Source organism: Cloeon dipterum, chromosome X, assembly GCF_949628265.1.
Source record: "Cloeon dipterum chromosome X, ieCloDipt1.1, whole genome shotgun sequence".
NCBI lineage: Eukaryota > Metazoa > Arthropoda > Insecta > Ephemeroptera > Baetidae > Cloeon > Cloeon dipterum.
The window spans coordinates 17,173,128-17,188,897 of NC_088790.1; the positions used below are offsets into that span (position 1 = coordinate 17,173,128).

The window sequence follows — 15,770 nt, forward strand, 5'->3', positions numbered from 1 at the left end:
GCACGCTTGTTTATCATGAGAACTCTCCTAGTCTCCTAATCTCCTTAAAACGTATTGGTTTTTAAAGTTAAACTTGGTGAAACTGGCATTGCGAACCGTCAGCTTATCGCTTGTAAAGCAGCAAAAGTTCACATTTTTGCTCAACTTTCGTTTTAAGATTTGTTCAATGTCAGTAATGTCGACTTCGGACGCTCTGAACCCACGGGCTTCAGGGGAATTCATCGCGGACAACGCAAAATTTGTCAATATTAAAGTCGATGGAATTTCTAAACTCGCAACTGTGGTAAGAATTTAATTCTGATTTAGCGAATTTAATACGAACCTAAATATTTAAATAGATACTCCCAAAATGTTTGTACATACAATTCTGCATAAAGGAATTATTTATTATTAATTAAAATACTACATAATATGTAATTATGATAATATGTGATACACAACTGTTCTGATCTCATCATTTCTTTAGAATTATAATCCTAAATAATGTGTACAAAAGGATAGATCAAGTAATGTAAAATTTCACATTTAAGGTCGAGGAGAGGCTACAGCTGAACGAGATTTCCATCAGAGGCTTTGCTGAGAGTCCTGTTCACCCCAAACCCAAAGAACCACAGTGTCTGGATGCCCTTTTGGTCATGGACGCACTTAACTTCAGCTTCTGGACGCCTGATAACTTACCAAAATGGACTGTCGAGTATAAAGAGATGAAATATACTGGGTATTTCGCTCTATGCGCCGCACTGATGAGAGCCAAAGATGTAATTTGAATACTTTCTCCTTTCCATCATTGTGAAATAATTCCAAACTTCAGGAAGGTATTGACGTTTGGAAACCGGAAGTGTACTCAAAACTGAGTGAACCAGAGTTGGCACGAATTCTGCGCTCCTGCACAGAAACAGGACCACCTTTGTTGGCAGAAAGAGTGCAGTGCCTTCAAGAGGTATATTTATCAAATCACTTCAGCTAAATGAAACTTCAATCAGTCAATTTTAGATTGGCCAAGTGATAATATCTGAATTTGATGGCACATTTGCCACTGTGATCAACAAATGCAACAACTCTGCTGCTCAGTTATTGAAGCTCATTGTGAATTCCTTTCCCTGCTTCAGGGATGAGGCTGTTTACAAAAACCAGAAAGGTACTTTACTCAATTTAATCTTTTTCTGAGCTAACTCTTCAACTTGGCTTTTAGTGGCAATTTATAAGAGAGCGCAAATTCTGGTTGCTGATGTCTGGTCTTGCTTTGAGGCGCAAGGACCTGGCCACTTTCCAGACATTGATGAAATCACAATGTTTGCCGATTATCGAGTTCCACAAATGCTGATCTACTATGGCTGTCTTGAGTACTCCCCTGAACTCCAAGAAAAAATTGAGAAAGGTAGGAACATTTTCTGTATTGAAATTTGGCTGTATAATATAGTTGAGGGGACGAGAAGTCATCTCTTTTCTGACGTTTTTTCACAAAATTCGTAAAATAAGCCAAAAAATCGACTTGCTTTTTGGATATAAATTATATTTTTATGAGCTAAAAAGGTCAATTAAGCCAAGCAAAGAATCAAAATTGTTTTTTAAGGCACTGAACTGCCATCTGGAAGTGAAGAGGAAGTGGAGATTAGAGGCTGTTCCATTGCCGTTGTAGACCGAGTCTACAAACAACTAGTGGCAAAAGGTGTTGCAAAAAATCACTTAGTCAACCCTGTGCTGATTGACCAATGGCTGTGGACTGAGCGCAGAAAAATAGCCAGTCAAGTGGAACACCTTGGGTATCACAAAACAAGAACGATTTTCTATTAATTAGAAAAAATGGGCTTCTTTTGGGACCAGCAGATTTCTTTGATAGTATAATTTTGTGTACCTTTATAATGAAGATAGAAGTTGAATGCATGTTGCCTTTCTACTTAAATAATGCACTTACTTGAATCTTACTACATGCTTCCAAGCGTTCCCATTTTTTTCTTTTGAAAAGATGTTCATATTTAAGGAAAATCATACATTCCTCAAAGGATTGATTACTTACTACAATTAATAGAATTTTAATGTTTCTTTTTCCTTTTTAATTGTATTATTTCTTGTCAATATTGTCTTGTGTGATTTCAGCCTTGTCTGTTCAATTAAATTGAAATTTTCAAAAACCATTACATCTTATTTAAATGATACACTTAACATAACTCAGCATAGTTTAGCTTTAATTGTGACTGTTGAGCGCTTCACATAAATTAATTAATCTGCTTATAAATGATGATACACATTCAAGTACATCAAAGTGTCAAAAATGCAAGTCACATTCGTTTTCCATACATTAAAAATCAATATAATATTTAAAAAGACCTCTCGTTCGTATTAATTTGTTCATTTTCATCTGCCCACTTGGATTTTATGGATCAAGTTGGTTTTTCGGTCCCTCTATTTTCCCATGTTGGACAAACTTTCATCGTTCTCATTTTCACTTAGCTTCACTATTTCTTCTTTGACACCTTCAAGCTGAATCTCAACCTTGCTCGGCTTGGTGATGTCGTTTAATTTACGATTGGGTCGTTTTAATGTAAAGCAATTGTGGAAGAAGAAATATAACACAGCAAAGCCAGCGCATACAGATGCGAAAATTTGGTATGTCGGCCTCGTGCCGACTGTCTTGATCGTGAATCCACCAACCATGCTTCCTACTCCCCTACCTGAAATAATCAATTTGAAATTAAAAATTATTTACTTATACATACTTGACACCATTTGAGTTGAAGGAGCAAGAGCTACAGCAACTATATTGTCTTTTATTTTTTTTTTAAATTTAATTCATATTGCACGCTGTAAATGCAGTTTTTTGAAAAAGGAATAAAATTTTTATAAAGTGTTCTCCCGAAAATGATATACCTTCTGACGACTCTGGTATTTAAATCTGAAATAAGTTTCTGTAAATTCTACGAACCGACTCCATAGTGAATGCCACCAACAAATCCTTGAATGCTTGCGTCTACTGCAGAGTTTGAGAGACTGGCCGCGTACGTGGTCATTGCTGTTATGGTTAGTGCAGAGGTAACACCTTCCATGGCCTCGAAAAGCAGAGAGATCCATGGGTTGTACAGTAGAGAATATCCTGTTAACAGAATTAATTCACATTGTTAACATTGTATGTGTAAAACATACAAAATTAAAAAAAGTACCGATTAATCTAATAGCGTAAAAGACAAATCCAAGGCAGATGATGTTGGCGTGACCAACTTTTGCAATTATTGGGCCGGATAGGACCAACAGCGGTAGCCCTGCCAAGCCTCCAACTGTGATTGTGAGCCCCATCAGGGATCTTGAGGCGCCCAAATCTTGCAGAAGCCAAAAAAGGAAGCTCTCTAAGAAACCCCAAGTGCTTCCTGCGGTGATTGTGAATTTTATTATGCAACAGTACTATTAGTGCAAGCCTATACCCAACAGTAAACATGCTAAAATAAGAGCGATGACCTCGGAATTTTTGAGAACCTTCAGCACCTCCTTTGCAACCCCAGGGGCGGGGGCTTTGAAGTCCAGTTTGATTGTCAGCACCAACAAGCCGCCAATAACCTTTAAAACTGCGTAAAGGTAAAAGGCAGGTCTGCAATCAGACATAAAAAATAAAATTATAGACTAGCGCACTTAGATTTATCTCAATCTCGCACCTGAAATCGGTATACTGCTTTCCCGTTGAGGCATAGTCCATGAGCCACCCCGTCAAAGGGGCGCTGATCATGCCTCCAATCGTGGCGTAGATCCTCTGCAGACCATAGTCCGCCTTATTTTCCCTTAATATGGCGATCAGTGCACCGTCGAACATGGTGAAAGAGACGGCGCTGATGATGCTGTTGAAGATTAAGACGCCCAAGTAAAGCCAAAAAGTAAGGGTAGGGTCGAACACTCTTCGCTTCTTCATGTCCGAGCAAATTTGGTTACGGGGCGCTGACGCCAGGCACAGGGGACTGCACGAGCGCAGGCTGACTTCAATCGAAGGAATTACCACAACCAGGTCCCCAAGGGTCAGTGGATCCACGCACTTAAGAGTCGTGTTTTCGGTTACCAGCTCAAAATTAAGCTGATTTTGCCTGGAAAACAACCAAAATTTATGTTTAATGTTTTCATTTTTATGCGAATCTAGGAGGTTTCTATGCATTTTTAATTTCGTGACGTCTGACGTATATAATTTTCAATTATAATTTATTATTTAAGGGAGTAAATATACGCGGTCAGTACTTTTCGAGAAAATCCTTGGTGTTAGACATATTCGTGCTGACGTTTTCACTGCTGATCTCCGTCCTCTTCTTAAAAAGATATTTGTTGGTGGACAAATTATCGGTGAATGTCCAACCAGAAGAAATATTTAAACCATCTTTGAGGGAGCACTTTTCTCGCTCACAGATCATGTTGTACAAGGTGCCAGTTGGAAAGTAAAATTGATCATCAGCAATAGCTCTAATTGCCTTGTAATAGTGCTCAGGATAATCCAGCTAGAATCAATTAAGCTCGTTATATAAAATTTATTAAAATAAAATAATAATTAGATTATTACCTTTTCAAGGCGAGGATCATTGCTATTTACCACATGCTTTAAACTGCCAGATATATTATCTGACTGCTCGAACCGGTGGCTTTCCATTTTTCCGTCAACCCTGTAGGCAGGCACTGAAGTGAGCTGACTGAAATCGAGATTGGAGGACGCCTGACAAACGAGCCCACAGGATTCAAGCGCGATGCCGGTCAGCTCACTCGCGTTTTCCTTCAGGTCGCAGGGTACTTCCTTCAGCAGGGACACTTGCAGTGGTGGCTCGAGGTTGCTTTTGCTCCTGCAGCCCAGGGCGAGTGGGATCTGAGACGGATATGCAATATAAGCTCGGCCGGCGGGCACCAACAGCAACAGCAGCGTCGAGAGGCCCCCCAAGGCTGAGGAAATGCACAAAAGCACCTACGGATAAAGCACGATTATGAAAGAAATTGTTCAAAAAGTCGGAATTAAAAAGAACTGATTTAGATTGTGGGTTTACCCTGAAGTTTCCGATTCTGTCTGCTATTAGGCCCGTTAAGGGAGGCGTTACAGTTGCAAAAAATGGTGTTACCGCGTTCATCACAGCAGTTTCTTCTACAGCAATGCCCAATTCTCTCATGTGAATTGTCAGGTACGGGTAAAATACATACACAGCTGAAAATAAAATTGGAACCCGGCTGTATTCAATCTGTTGCCAGCTATTTAATTTTTTCCCAAATTTTACAAAAAAAAATTAAATTTGTTAAAATTTGAACCAATTTTTACGTAGAATATTATGGGTGTCTGGAATTCTATTTAGCAATGAAATTTTTTAATCATCAATTTTTCGAGTTGAAGGTGACTAAAAATTAAATCTTAAAAAGGTGAAATTTGTTGAGGATCGAAATCTTTGTATATAACTTATTGTGCTTGTTTTTTAGAGAGACCTCAAGTAACTATATATTGTTTATTGACAAATAAAAAGAAACTGCACCGATTGAGGTGTGTAGCACGCGCCGGCTATTTCTTCATCGTCGTAATTTATTATTGTTGCTTCCAAGACAAAGCAGATCGTCCAGTTGGCCTTGAGTATACTGCGTGAATACTTTCATCACGTGCTTCAAGTGCGCAGCCAGAACCAGAGGACCATGGTCTCCCTTTAAGTATAGAACTATTTAATTTTGCTTGCCTGCATCTTTCACAGATCTTTTTATCAAAACAGAAAGCGGCATTCTTTATTTTGATTAAAAAATTGCAATTATATGTTTTAGAGTATGTAAATAAAAGACTTTGGAATTTAGCAGTCACTCTTTTTTTCATGAAGTTCAAAGCTTGGGACCAATGCAGTCATATGCAGAAAGCAATGTATTTATTGCCATCTTTTTTCCAATTTAGTCATTTTTAATTTCTAGCACCTCAAATCAACTTGCAAATGATTATAAATTTCACATTAATTTCCTTTTAAATTTGCCTCCTTAAGGCATTAACAAAATTAGGTGATTTTCGAGGCCAAAGAGGATTTTAAAAGCAAAAAATATAAAATAAAATTTACGGGTCAAAGCCATTTCCCACATTTCTCGACAAGATCAATAATTCGTCACGTTTTGACATTTTTCTGTCTCTATTGTGACGATAGCGTCTGTTTTTTTATCCAGCAATAGTCGGTTTCAAGTCAACATTAAATAAAATCAGATTTCAGTATTTCGTAAAAAAAAGATGTGCTGTCGCATTTATATGAAACATAAAACTGAAAAATCAATCGAATAAAACTCCCATAATTTTAACGGAAAATTACTCACTTGATATATTAATTAGGAAGATCAATTTGAGTGGCATCAACTCCTTTTGGCGGAAATCAATTGCAACCCTTGTCCACATTGTCGCCATACCTGACTTGAACGCACTATTACAGAGTATCAACCACCCTGTGCATGAATTAACACGTTATGCGCGTTTATTGATTGATAAGTCTTATATTTTTCTTGTTCTAAGTTTGAAAAGTGGGGGCTGAAATGGAATAGGCAATAATTAATACTTTTAGCCGCAGTGAGATCGGCTGAGCAGAGCCCCTCTATTTGTGGCTAGAGTGGCAGCGCATGTGTGTGATAGAGAAACACTGCACGCGCCAGGGTTCAAAGGTTAAAATCATTAACCGCTTGGACACAGATAAATAGTTTTCACCTGAAGACACTGGAGAAGGTGGAGACGGAGACGTGGACGTGGAGAGAAACGACGAGCGAGGCTATGCAGCAGCACGTGACTAATAAAGAAGACACTTCGTTTCTTCAGCCTTTAATGAAACAGGTTTTTGATGGAATTTTTCTTCATGGAGTCCTACTCTTTTCCACAAGTTTTTATTCAAATTTGGAGATGAACGAAATAATTCAAAACGATAATTGCTCTTTGGCACGTGAGGGGTTTTCATTTTGCTACCACAACATTATTATTTGACAAAAAAAAAATGTATTTTAACTGTTCTGGATCTATAATGCTTTCACGCGAAGGGGTAACCATTATAAATTCTGAAATTTCGAATCTAAAGGATTGAGTAGGAGAAGAGATCGTCGCTGGTGGGAATCAGTCGCGTTGAGAAGCGAGCTGTAATAAGCATTGATGATTAGTTGGTCTGCTAAATTCACTAATTTCAAATTCGGGATTTCCACCAACAATGGATTTTTAAATCAATGCAAATTATGGAACTTCAAGCAATTTATTTCCGTGTTAAAATGATCTAAAAGGAAATAAATTATTGAAACCGCAACTAATCCCAAAAACAAAACTAAGAAATATAAAATATTTTTTTGGAATTGCACCCCCAATATTCTCATGCCAGCTATATTTGTATCTGTTTAAAAATTAAGGTCTGGTTTAACCATTTAAAAAATTTAAGATTTTTTCAATCAAATTTCCTGATACTTTGCTAATAAATTTCAATCTAATTACAAAAATTCCAAGAACGCTTAATTATTTCCAGGCTGGTAAAATTCTGTCTAATTGTAGTGTCTAGAGAGGAACCAAAATTACCGCTAAAAACATGAAACATGCAATTCTAATAATAAATTTGAAACATATTAATTTTTCTGTTTTTATAAAATTTCTTGTCATTGAATTGATCAAACTGTTACTCTTTATTTTTTATTTTCCTAGAAAAATACAACATTAAAAAGATTTCTGGGCTAAAAACATCATGCTTAACAGTATTAACTGCTGCAGCATATAATTTTAATAAAATTGCGTGCCCCCAAATAAAACATATGATTTCTTTCACATTGTCTAGGAACTTTAATAACTAGTTGTTTACTGACGGACCTGACGACAGATAACAAAAATTAGAAAAAATTAATAAAAAAATATTTTTCATTTTTTTCATTTTGATATTTTAAAAAGGGGACTTTGAGGCAAAAGTTAAATCATTTACACTTCTATCAAGCTTTTAAAATGGATATATTGACAGTTACGCGTTATAACAAGCGTATTTTTGAGAATATTATCTGAAAATATTTTAATCCTGGACCAAGTAGTAAATTTTAACTCTCTCATCAATCTCGCTGTCGTGCTGTTCATTGGACATCTGCATGCTACGTCACGCTGACAGTTATTCGAATCAAACCCTATGTTAGTGCCACAAAATTTACCGGCTGGACCACACAATGAGCGGATGGTGATGCAGCGAATGCAAACACGCGGAATGGTAATAATGACAGCACAAACGCAATTTCTAATCATGGTCGACGGCGGGGCCGCAAAAGCAAACGAGATGAATCTCGATCCGGTGAAAAGGGTTGCCGCATAATCTCGTCACTCGCATCTCCGCTGCCGATAGAGTTACCACGAGGCAAGCGGTGGGGTCATTATTGTGCTGTTTTGTCGGAGTGCTTTCAAAAATAACATCATGTCATCCAGAAGACTGGCTGCACCTTTTGCATGTTATCCCATTTGCTGCGTTGTTTGCTTTTCATTTGATTTCGATTATGTCATTTCGGCGCTCGCAAAGCAAATAAAATATCAGATTACCCACCGACCAGAGTTCTTTTGTCCGCGTGGCTGGTTGCGCGTTGCTCGCAGCCCCACAAGAGACCAAAACCCATGTTCTTGCATTTAATGTGCGACGCAGCCTGTTAGGGAGGAACTTCAAAACCAGGTATACTGCTCGTTTTTAATAAAACTACTTGAAAATTTTTGGAAAAGTAAATGCGATTTTTGTCATCTCAAACTTGCAAAAGAAATATAGACACTCGAAATGTCCAGTGATAGGAACGAAAATCAAACTCGTCCTTGTTGGTAAAGAATCGTAAACTTCTTTTGTCCTTGCCCATTATCTATCTCGGCTCTTACATTTGCTTTAATCGTGAGGGGTTGCGTCACTCCCGGTTTCCAAGGACAAATAAACCATCAATTTTTATTTAGCAATGCGAGGACAAGTATGATTTAAATTTTTATTGCGTGAGTGAGGACTGTTAGTGTAAATACTGTGATAAACAAATTAACTTTTTCGCTTACACAATTGTGATAAAAATAATCAAACATTGTCTCAAGCGCGAAAACAACCGCATGAGGTGAATTAATTTTGATCTCTTATTATAAGTTAATGTCTATGTTAAACGCTATTTGTTCAATAAATATTTTTTATTTAAAAAAAATAGTGCTGAGTACTGTAAGTAACTACCTATTTTAACTAAATTCAGCGCAATCAAAGTTATTATTCATATAACTGTTGTCAACTACTGGTGATTAAAAGCAACAGTTTAAGCAAAAGCCAGAAAAATGCGCAAAAAATATTGATGACAAACAAGAAGTGCATAAACGCGCAGTACAAACTGAATTGAGAGTTTTCTTGTGCTGCATAAGTTTGACTTTATTAAACATACAAATAAGTTTTAAGATTTTTAGAGTTGTTCATATTTTCATAAAAAGGCAAACAAGACTTATTCTTGATTCGACCAAAAAGGCATATTGGTTGCACATCATATACGATTTTCCGTTCCTTTTTTGATTCTGGAAATATTGGATTATTTTTCTTTTTTTTTAATTTTACAGGCGAACAGCTAGAGAAAGCGCGAGATTAGATTTCAACCAGCCAGACGTGTTTATTCAGTGCCGTTTTGTTGTTGTGCTTATCCCATTATGCAATGAATGCGGCGCAATGTCACTCACGGCGCGTAATAATAATAATAAAGTTGCCCCCTCACTAGTTTGACGCAAAGGGGCGGACCACAAGGTGCTCCAGAAACGAGATTTCACCCTCGGCCGGCCGGCAGATTCCCAAATGCAATTATTTATATGTCAAACCGACGAGTTTTGCTTTGACGCTGTCAAAAGAGCGCCATGTGTGTGTTTTGTGTTGTGATACTCAATTATTTTAGTTTTTTCTGCGCGCAGCAAACACGCACACTTGAAAATATGATACGTTTTATGACGGTGTTACATTACATTATACGAATGTGTATTATTTTTTTGTTCTTACGCACGGGGTCGACATTTGTTGTCCGTCAAGGGCGAAATACTTGTCGGATTATCTATGGTTTCGTTTTGGAGATTTCAACGGCTGCAAATCGTCACAGTTTTTGTGCAAGTATGCAAATTAGGACATAGTCATATCATTGGAATTAAAAGCAGTTTTGAACAAAAAATTTAAGGAGATTGTTTCAGCTTAAAATTTAAAGTGTATGGAAATATGTTGTGCAGCTTTAGGTAAATAAAAGAAAATCAAGAAATGGCTTTTCTCTGGATGGATTGACTAAAGGAAAGGGGTGAGACTGAAATTTTGATGACAAAAATAATCTCACATGTACTCATACTGGACAACCACTATTTTAACTCTTAAAGCACTGGTCAGTAGGACTTGACATATAAAACAAAATTCATGCCTGCAGGAAAGTTTAAATTACTGGTTGTATTGAATACTGTATTAATATACTCTATACTAATTAAAAAAGGTAAACAAGTGATGAAATTTCGGGTACCCAGCCACTGACCCTCCCTGTGTTCAAACATCCTCTAACAAAAAATCTACCCAGTATATATATATATATAAGTTCAGAAATATTAAAGAGTTGAATTTATGTAGTGGTTAAAACATGAATAAACTATAGAATGAACAATTCTATGCACCTAAATGAAAGCTGCTCTATTTTGCTGCCGCTGCCTTAATTCAAAGGATATTATGGCGGTAAGTGCCGTGAGATAATTTTACATTTAAAGATTGATTGAAATTAGAGTTATCAGCCAGCCACGAGTCGGAAAATTTTGGGTCACGTGTATATAGTCAGTCAGGCACTGTCTTAAACTACGTGACTGAAACCTCTAATTAAAACTAAATTCACATGGTAGAATGAGTCTTTAAATAAGAGGAAAGTTCGCACACTGAAGATTTCTTATGAAAAAAGTATAATATTTAAAAATTATTCTATACTCTGAGCGGATGGGTGTTGGACCGATTGGATTGTCTCGGCCCAACTACTTAAGATCAATCCGTTCAAATTCTATGCTCTGAATCTCACCTTTGTTAAGTTAAAAAGTAGGGGCATACACATTGCGTTTAAAAAATTTAGGAATATTTTCTTTTGTTATTTTATTTGTCAACTCGCTCCCTTATTCAGATTTTCTACTGCGGGGCCAATTTCTGTCACAAGCCTCTCTTTGATGCGTCCCGTCAGAAAAACAAGGCTTTTCCGGTCGGCAGGAGCATTTCCACTCGAACACCTCGACACAACAAACGGCAAAAAAATCGAAGGCCCGCTGCGCCAGCCATTATTCAATCAGTATAGTACAAAATTCCAATTCAAAAGCACTCGTCGCAGTCGAAAATATACGTACTGTGCTGAAAGGAGCGGGATGAGTGGTCAAAATTACAAAACGGCCAGTAGGATTCTGGAGAGTCACGCTGGGCGTGCATAATTTACCCCTTTCGCTGGGGGTTGCGCGTCGCGGCCTCGCGGCGTCCGTTTTGATGCGCGTGTCTAATCGCGACTGGCCTTTAATTCACCTCTTAATTGAACCAAACTTGACTCAATCGTGTTCGGCAAACTGGTTTCTTCGTACAACCGCCGCCAAAGCCGTTTTGTTGGCCATTAACTGTCCTGCACGCACAGATTTCAATTGCATGAACCTTAATTGAGTATAATTACAATAATCTATAAGAGCAGAAGTCTAAATTTTGTTATTTTAATTATTTGTGGCAAATTAACAATTTTTCTTGATTAGCAAGGGATTTGGCGGCTATTCATTTAAAAAATCTGAAAATATCTTGCCCATATACAAATGAAACTTTTATGTATTGGCTTTTAGCATCAAAATTCCCTCTATTAATAACTTGTTCAATTGTTAAATAATTTTAAAAATTATCAGATAACCACACCCAAAAAATTTTGCCTTGAACTCGACTTTTGACTAAGCTTTATTTAAAAATTAAAATAAAAACTATAGTACTGAAACTGTGGGATGAAAAAATACGCTTATCGCAACAATAGGTTTGTGCTTATGTATTTAGTATTCTAAAATTTAGAAAAATAAAAAATCAGCATTATTTGCTCCCTTCAACTTTTGGATCAACCGATCAAGCGATTGATTTATTGAAAACTCGATCGAGAGCCTCTTTGTTACGCTGGCCTGCTGCTGCTGCTGCCGGTGCAAGTTTCAAATCCAGTTTTAACTTATGTTCATTATTGAGTTGTTGCTGCGCAGCACCTTGCCGCTTATTTAACAATGAGTAAACGCGGTGGCTTTTGCCCTTTCTACGTGCACATGCTGCATTTTTCATTTTCGCTTGAGTGCGCCGTGCCGCATAAGCCGCAGTTAAAGTCGAAAGGGCTGAGAGTCACTCTGCAATGAGCTCGAGTGCCGATTTCACGGAAATATCGACAAAAATCTCGCTCTTAAATCACAGCTGCGTGCGATAGATTGATCAGGGAAAAAGAGCAAGCATTGAAAAATTAGTGCTTCTAATCAATCACTGATTTCGGCAGTTTTACGAGAGCTTTAAAATCAAGGGAGAAGGAAAAAATAGTGCTGGAATAATGTTTTGTTGTGTCAGCGGATTGGAAAAGGGGAGGCCGAAGAAATCAGGAGGTCGGTTGGCCAATTTCCATTTCGTTAATCACAGAGGCGTGACAAAAAAACGCGCATAAATTAGCAGGATTCATTAATTCTGATTGTGATTGCGCGTTGCAGTGGTCAGGAAACGGAAATCTGTTTTGAATTCTTAATCAAGGAAACTGTAACGAACGAGTTTATCAGACCATGAGTACAAACCGCTGACATGCTGTGTCTTCAGAAAAATGCACAAGTTTTATTTAATCCATATAAATATTAATATTTTTTTTCCCGATATGATCCAGTCAGGTCATGGTTTTATTTGTGAAGAAACATATATTACTATAAACCCCTAAATTTAGCAGGAATAGATAACTATGAAAAAGATGTTAAAACAAATCAGAAAAAAATTATTAAGTTGGAGGAGGTTATTTTCCTTTTGCCTATGGTCGGGAAGTGAAATTTTGAGATTCAATTAGAGCAATGTTATTTATATTTTAATTTCAGCTCATTCCAATAGCCTCATCAGTCTTCCGCCACACCTACACATGCTCACACCCCCTTAACGTTTGACTCCGCTTTTGTCTCCTCTGAAGCAATTCATATAACTTCTTCTTTACGACAGCGAGTTGCCGTACCATTTAAAAAAGAAGCTTATTTCTTCAATTTGTTTTTCACAGCTTTCAGAGCAGACGGATAAAGTTAGAACATTAACTTTAAATTAACATAAATAAATAATCCTATTAGTGGTTAAAAATTTTAACCACTGAATAGGATTTTTACATTTAATGTAAAATATTGCTTTCTTCGAAAATTGTAACGATGAACTAGTTGTAAGTTTAACTCTATTAGAACAAAAACGGACAAGATAATTTAAAATTTAGTGATAAATCAAGCAGTCCAATTTACCACCAGCCGAAACTAAAATATAATTTGAAATCGATCTTTTCATTTTATGTCAAATTTCGCAGATAAAAATAAAATTCAATAAACTAATTTCAAGCTGTCTGGATAGGAGATCCGTTTTGTGCGTGACATTCATATCTACAAGGGGCTAATCGAATTTAACAAGGTGATGTTTATTCGGAACAATTCGTCATCCCCCTGACAAAAATTTTTGGTCCAAAAGCGCATTTTTCGCTTGTTATCACAGCCAAATCGTGCAACTCATTGCCTCCGGAAATCAATCACGTTTCAATGTTTTGGCACGGTGGTGGTTTCGGATGTGCGGTGTCGGCACAAAAAAATTTACCATCCCCTCGTATGGCTGCAACGTACGCTTTTCGGCCCAAAAAACGCGACGGGAATCAATCACGCGGCAAAACTGCTTTGTCGCCGGCGCGAGACAATGAGCTGCATTTTTTAAAATGCACGCTTTTTGTGTGTCGACAAGTGAATGAGCGAACGTGCATCTAGCGCTTTGAGTGACGTCGCTTCACAAAATTTAACACGCGCGTCATCCAGTGCACGCAGCTGCGTTTCAGCTGCGAACCAAGTGAACGCCTCTCATTTATTAATTAACTAACATCATCTGCAAGCAGAACAGACAGACACGCGGTCGGTGCGAACGGGTCAGACCGGTGCTGAGGAAGATTCAAAAGGTTCGATAATTAAATTGCATGATTTATCTCGAGCTTTCATACACAAAACTTCCCTAAATTGAGAATGAAAAAGATTGATCGATGATGTTTCATACAAGAGCAGCAGCTTTCATACCTTAAAAATTATTATAATATGATTAAATTTAAAATTTAATGAAAAATCGATCTTAAAAGAAGATATGGAACATTTAAAGCTAATCCTGGCTAGAAGAGCGCACGTATGATTTCGGAAAAAATGATTTTTGAACATTACCATCCTTTAGATTATAAAAGTAGATGGAACTTTGCAAAAAGAAAAATATGCCGATATTCACGGTTTTCTTGACAGGGACGATCAAATCTCGAATTTTAGAGAATTTCTACGACTGCATACGCTACTTGGACTAAATTTTTCTGAATTTTCTGATTTGAAAAATTTATTATTCAGAAATATAATACATTGATGAATTACATAAAGGGTAGTGCACACTTCTGATACAACAATAATTAGATCAGTGATTATTTGCTAATCTTGAATCTTTTTTTAAGTAATTAAATGTTTTAACACTATCAGTGAGCCATCACCATCAGAGCTGGTCTAATTTTTTTTCGGAAAATTCATGTTGTGTAATGGAAAAACGACAGTATACGTTTTAAAAATGAAACATAATGGCTCGTTTGGGTTTTTAAATGTGTATAATACTATATCCCAAACTTGAAACAGGAATTTATAGAAAAATAAGGTCCCGCTTGAGATTGAATTAAAAAACCTTTCCAGTTTTTTTTCTAGATTAAAATGTGCGCTACCCTTGTAAATTAAAAAATACAGGCAAAAGCTATCTGCAACTTTAAATGAGAAAAATGTTCTGAAAGCAGTTATTTTTAGCATAAAAAAATCAATGTAAAACGTTGTAACGCCCACTGGCTATATTTTAACAGTGTATCTTCTGTTTGATTAATCGTTCTTTAACAAACGCTGTAAGACGATAATTACTACACCTTGTTGAGCACCTAGACCAAATTTCCGTCTGTAATTATGGTAAATATTTGCAAGGCAAACACACACGTTGCTGCACCCCTCCGACCGACCCCAAGTGTATGAATCGCCATTCTTTCAGAGCACCTGGCCGTGAACTGAAGAGCGTGTTTGGCCAAATCAGAGGTCGAAACATGTCATCATGCACGCTCTGCGCCACAAAAGGGTTGCTCTGCTCTTTTCAGTCGCCAATTTTGTCGCAAAATCGACGATTCGACACGCTTAATATTCATGAGAACGCGCTGTTAATATCAGCTATGAATAAGATGTTGCCAAACATAATAGAAATATGTGTAGACCGTTACAAAGGACACATTGCTTTTTATTTTTCACTGCATTTCTAATTATTTCTAAAAAAAATTTAACGAAGTTTTTCCGCTCTAGTAAAATTTGCTAAATTACTCTTGCTAATTTTTCCAAACTACAAAAACCAATAAGTGGAAATTTGAGCAAGAATTGGCGATCAGAACCAGCCAAATATATACGGCAAAAACAATGAATCACAAAAGTATCTTTCTGCTCCGAGCCACAATTAGAAATAATTTTAATCACCGAAAAATAAAATCTCTGTTCACTTGCTTCTGTGAAAAATGCTCGGAACAATATTTTCGGTCCATTCTCGACACGAAAAATCAGAAGCATT

At 36.9% G+C, this 15,770-nt stretch overlaps 2 protein-coding genes across 3 annotated transcripts; one reads left to right on the forward strand and one right to left on the reverse strand.

Moving 5' to 3' along the window:
• The first annotated feature begins 20 nt into the window (after nucleotides 1-20).
• LOC135946844 (queuosine 5'-phosphate N-glycosylase/hydrolase) lies at nucleotides 21-2,117 on the forward strand. The gene is made up of 6 exons (XM_065495265.1): nucleotides 21-283; nucleotides 531-758; nucleotides 812-940; nucleotides 994-1,138; nucleotides 1,193-1,378; nucleotides 1,574-2,117. Exons 1-6 carry the CDS (start codon nucleotides 167-169, stop codon nucleotides 1,792-1,794), a joined length of 1,026 nt encoding a protein of 341 aa, XP_065351337.1. The 5' UTR covers nucleotides 21-166; the 3' UTR covers nucleotides 1,795-2,117.
• Nucleotides 2,118-2,165: 48 nt separating this feature from the next.
• Nucleotides 2,166-6,501, reverse strand: LOC135946843 (uncharacterized). 2 transcript variants are annotated; one of them, XM_065495263.1, is made up of 9 exons: nucleotides 6,280-6,501; nucleotides 5,001-5,155; nucleotides 4,529-4,921; nucleotides 4,213-4,466; nucleotides 3,645-4,064; nucleotides 3,417-3,580; nucleotides 3,159-3,362; nucleotides 2,924-3,091; nucleotides 2,166-2,672 (listed from the first exon to the last, which is right to left on the reverse strand). In XM_065495263.1, the coding sequence occupies exons 1-9, from the start codon at nucleotides 6,365-6,367 to the stop codon at nucleotides 2,404-2,406; spliced, it is 2,115 nt and encodes a 704-aa protein (XP_065351335.1). In that variant the 5' UTR covers nucleotides 6,368-6,501; the 3' UTR covers nucleotides 2,166-2,403. The 2 variants fall into 2 exon arrangements, with proteins under 2 accessions (XP_065351335.1, XP_065351336.1); XM_065495264.1 differs by lacking the exon at nucleotides 6,280-6,501 and adding an exon at nucleotides 5,475-5,633.
• Between the last annotated feature and the right edge of the window lie 9,269 nt (nucleotides 6,502-15,770).

Bases quoted from the DNA above. Each gene is read 5' to 3' on its own strand.
- LOC135946844 (XM_065495265.1), top strand. From the start codon at position 167: ATGTCAGTAATGTCGACTTCGGACGCTCTGAACCCACGGGCTTCAGGG. The intron at 941-993 runs GTATATTTATCA...AGTCAATTTTAG, and splicing joins GAGTGCAGTGCCTTCAAGAG to ATTGGCCAAGTGATAATATC. The intron at 1,379-1,573 runs GTAGGAACATTT...TTGTTTTTTAAG, and splicing joins CCAAGAAAAAATTGAGAAAG to GCACTGAACTGCCATCTGGA.
- LOC135946843 (XM_065495263.1), bottom strand. From the start codon at position 6,367: ATGGCGACAATGTGGACAAGGGTTGCAATTGATTTCCGCCAAAAGGAG. The intron at 4,922-5,000 runs GTAAACCCACAA...CTTTATCCGTAG, and splicing joins ACAGAATCGGAAACTTCAGG to GTGCTTTTGTGCATTTCCTC. The intron at 2,673-2,923 runs GTTCGTAGAATT...TGATTATTTCAG, and splicing joins TGGCATTCACTATGGAGTCG to GTAGGGGAGTAGGAAGCATG.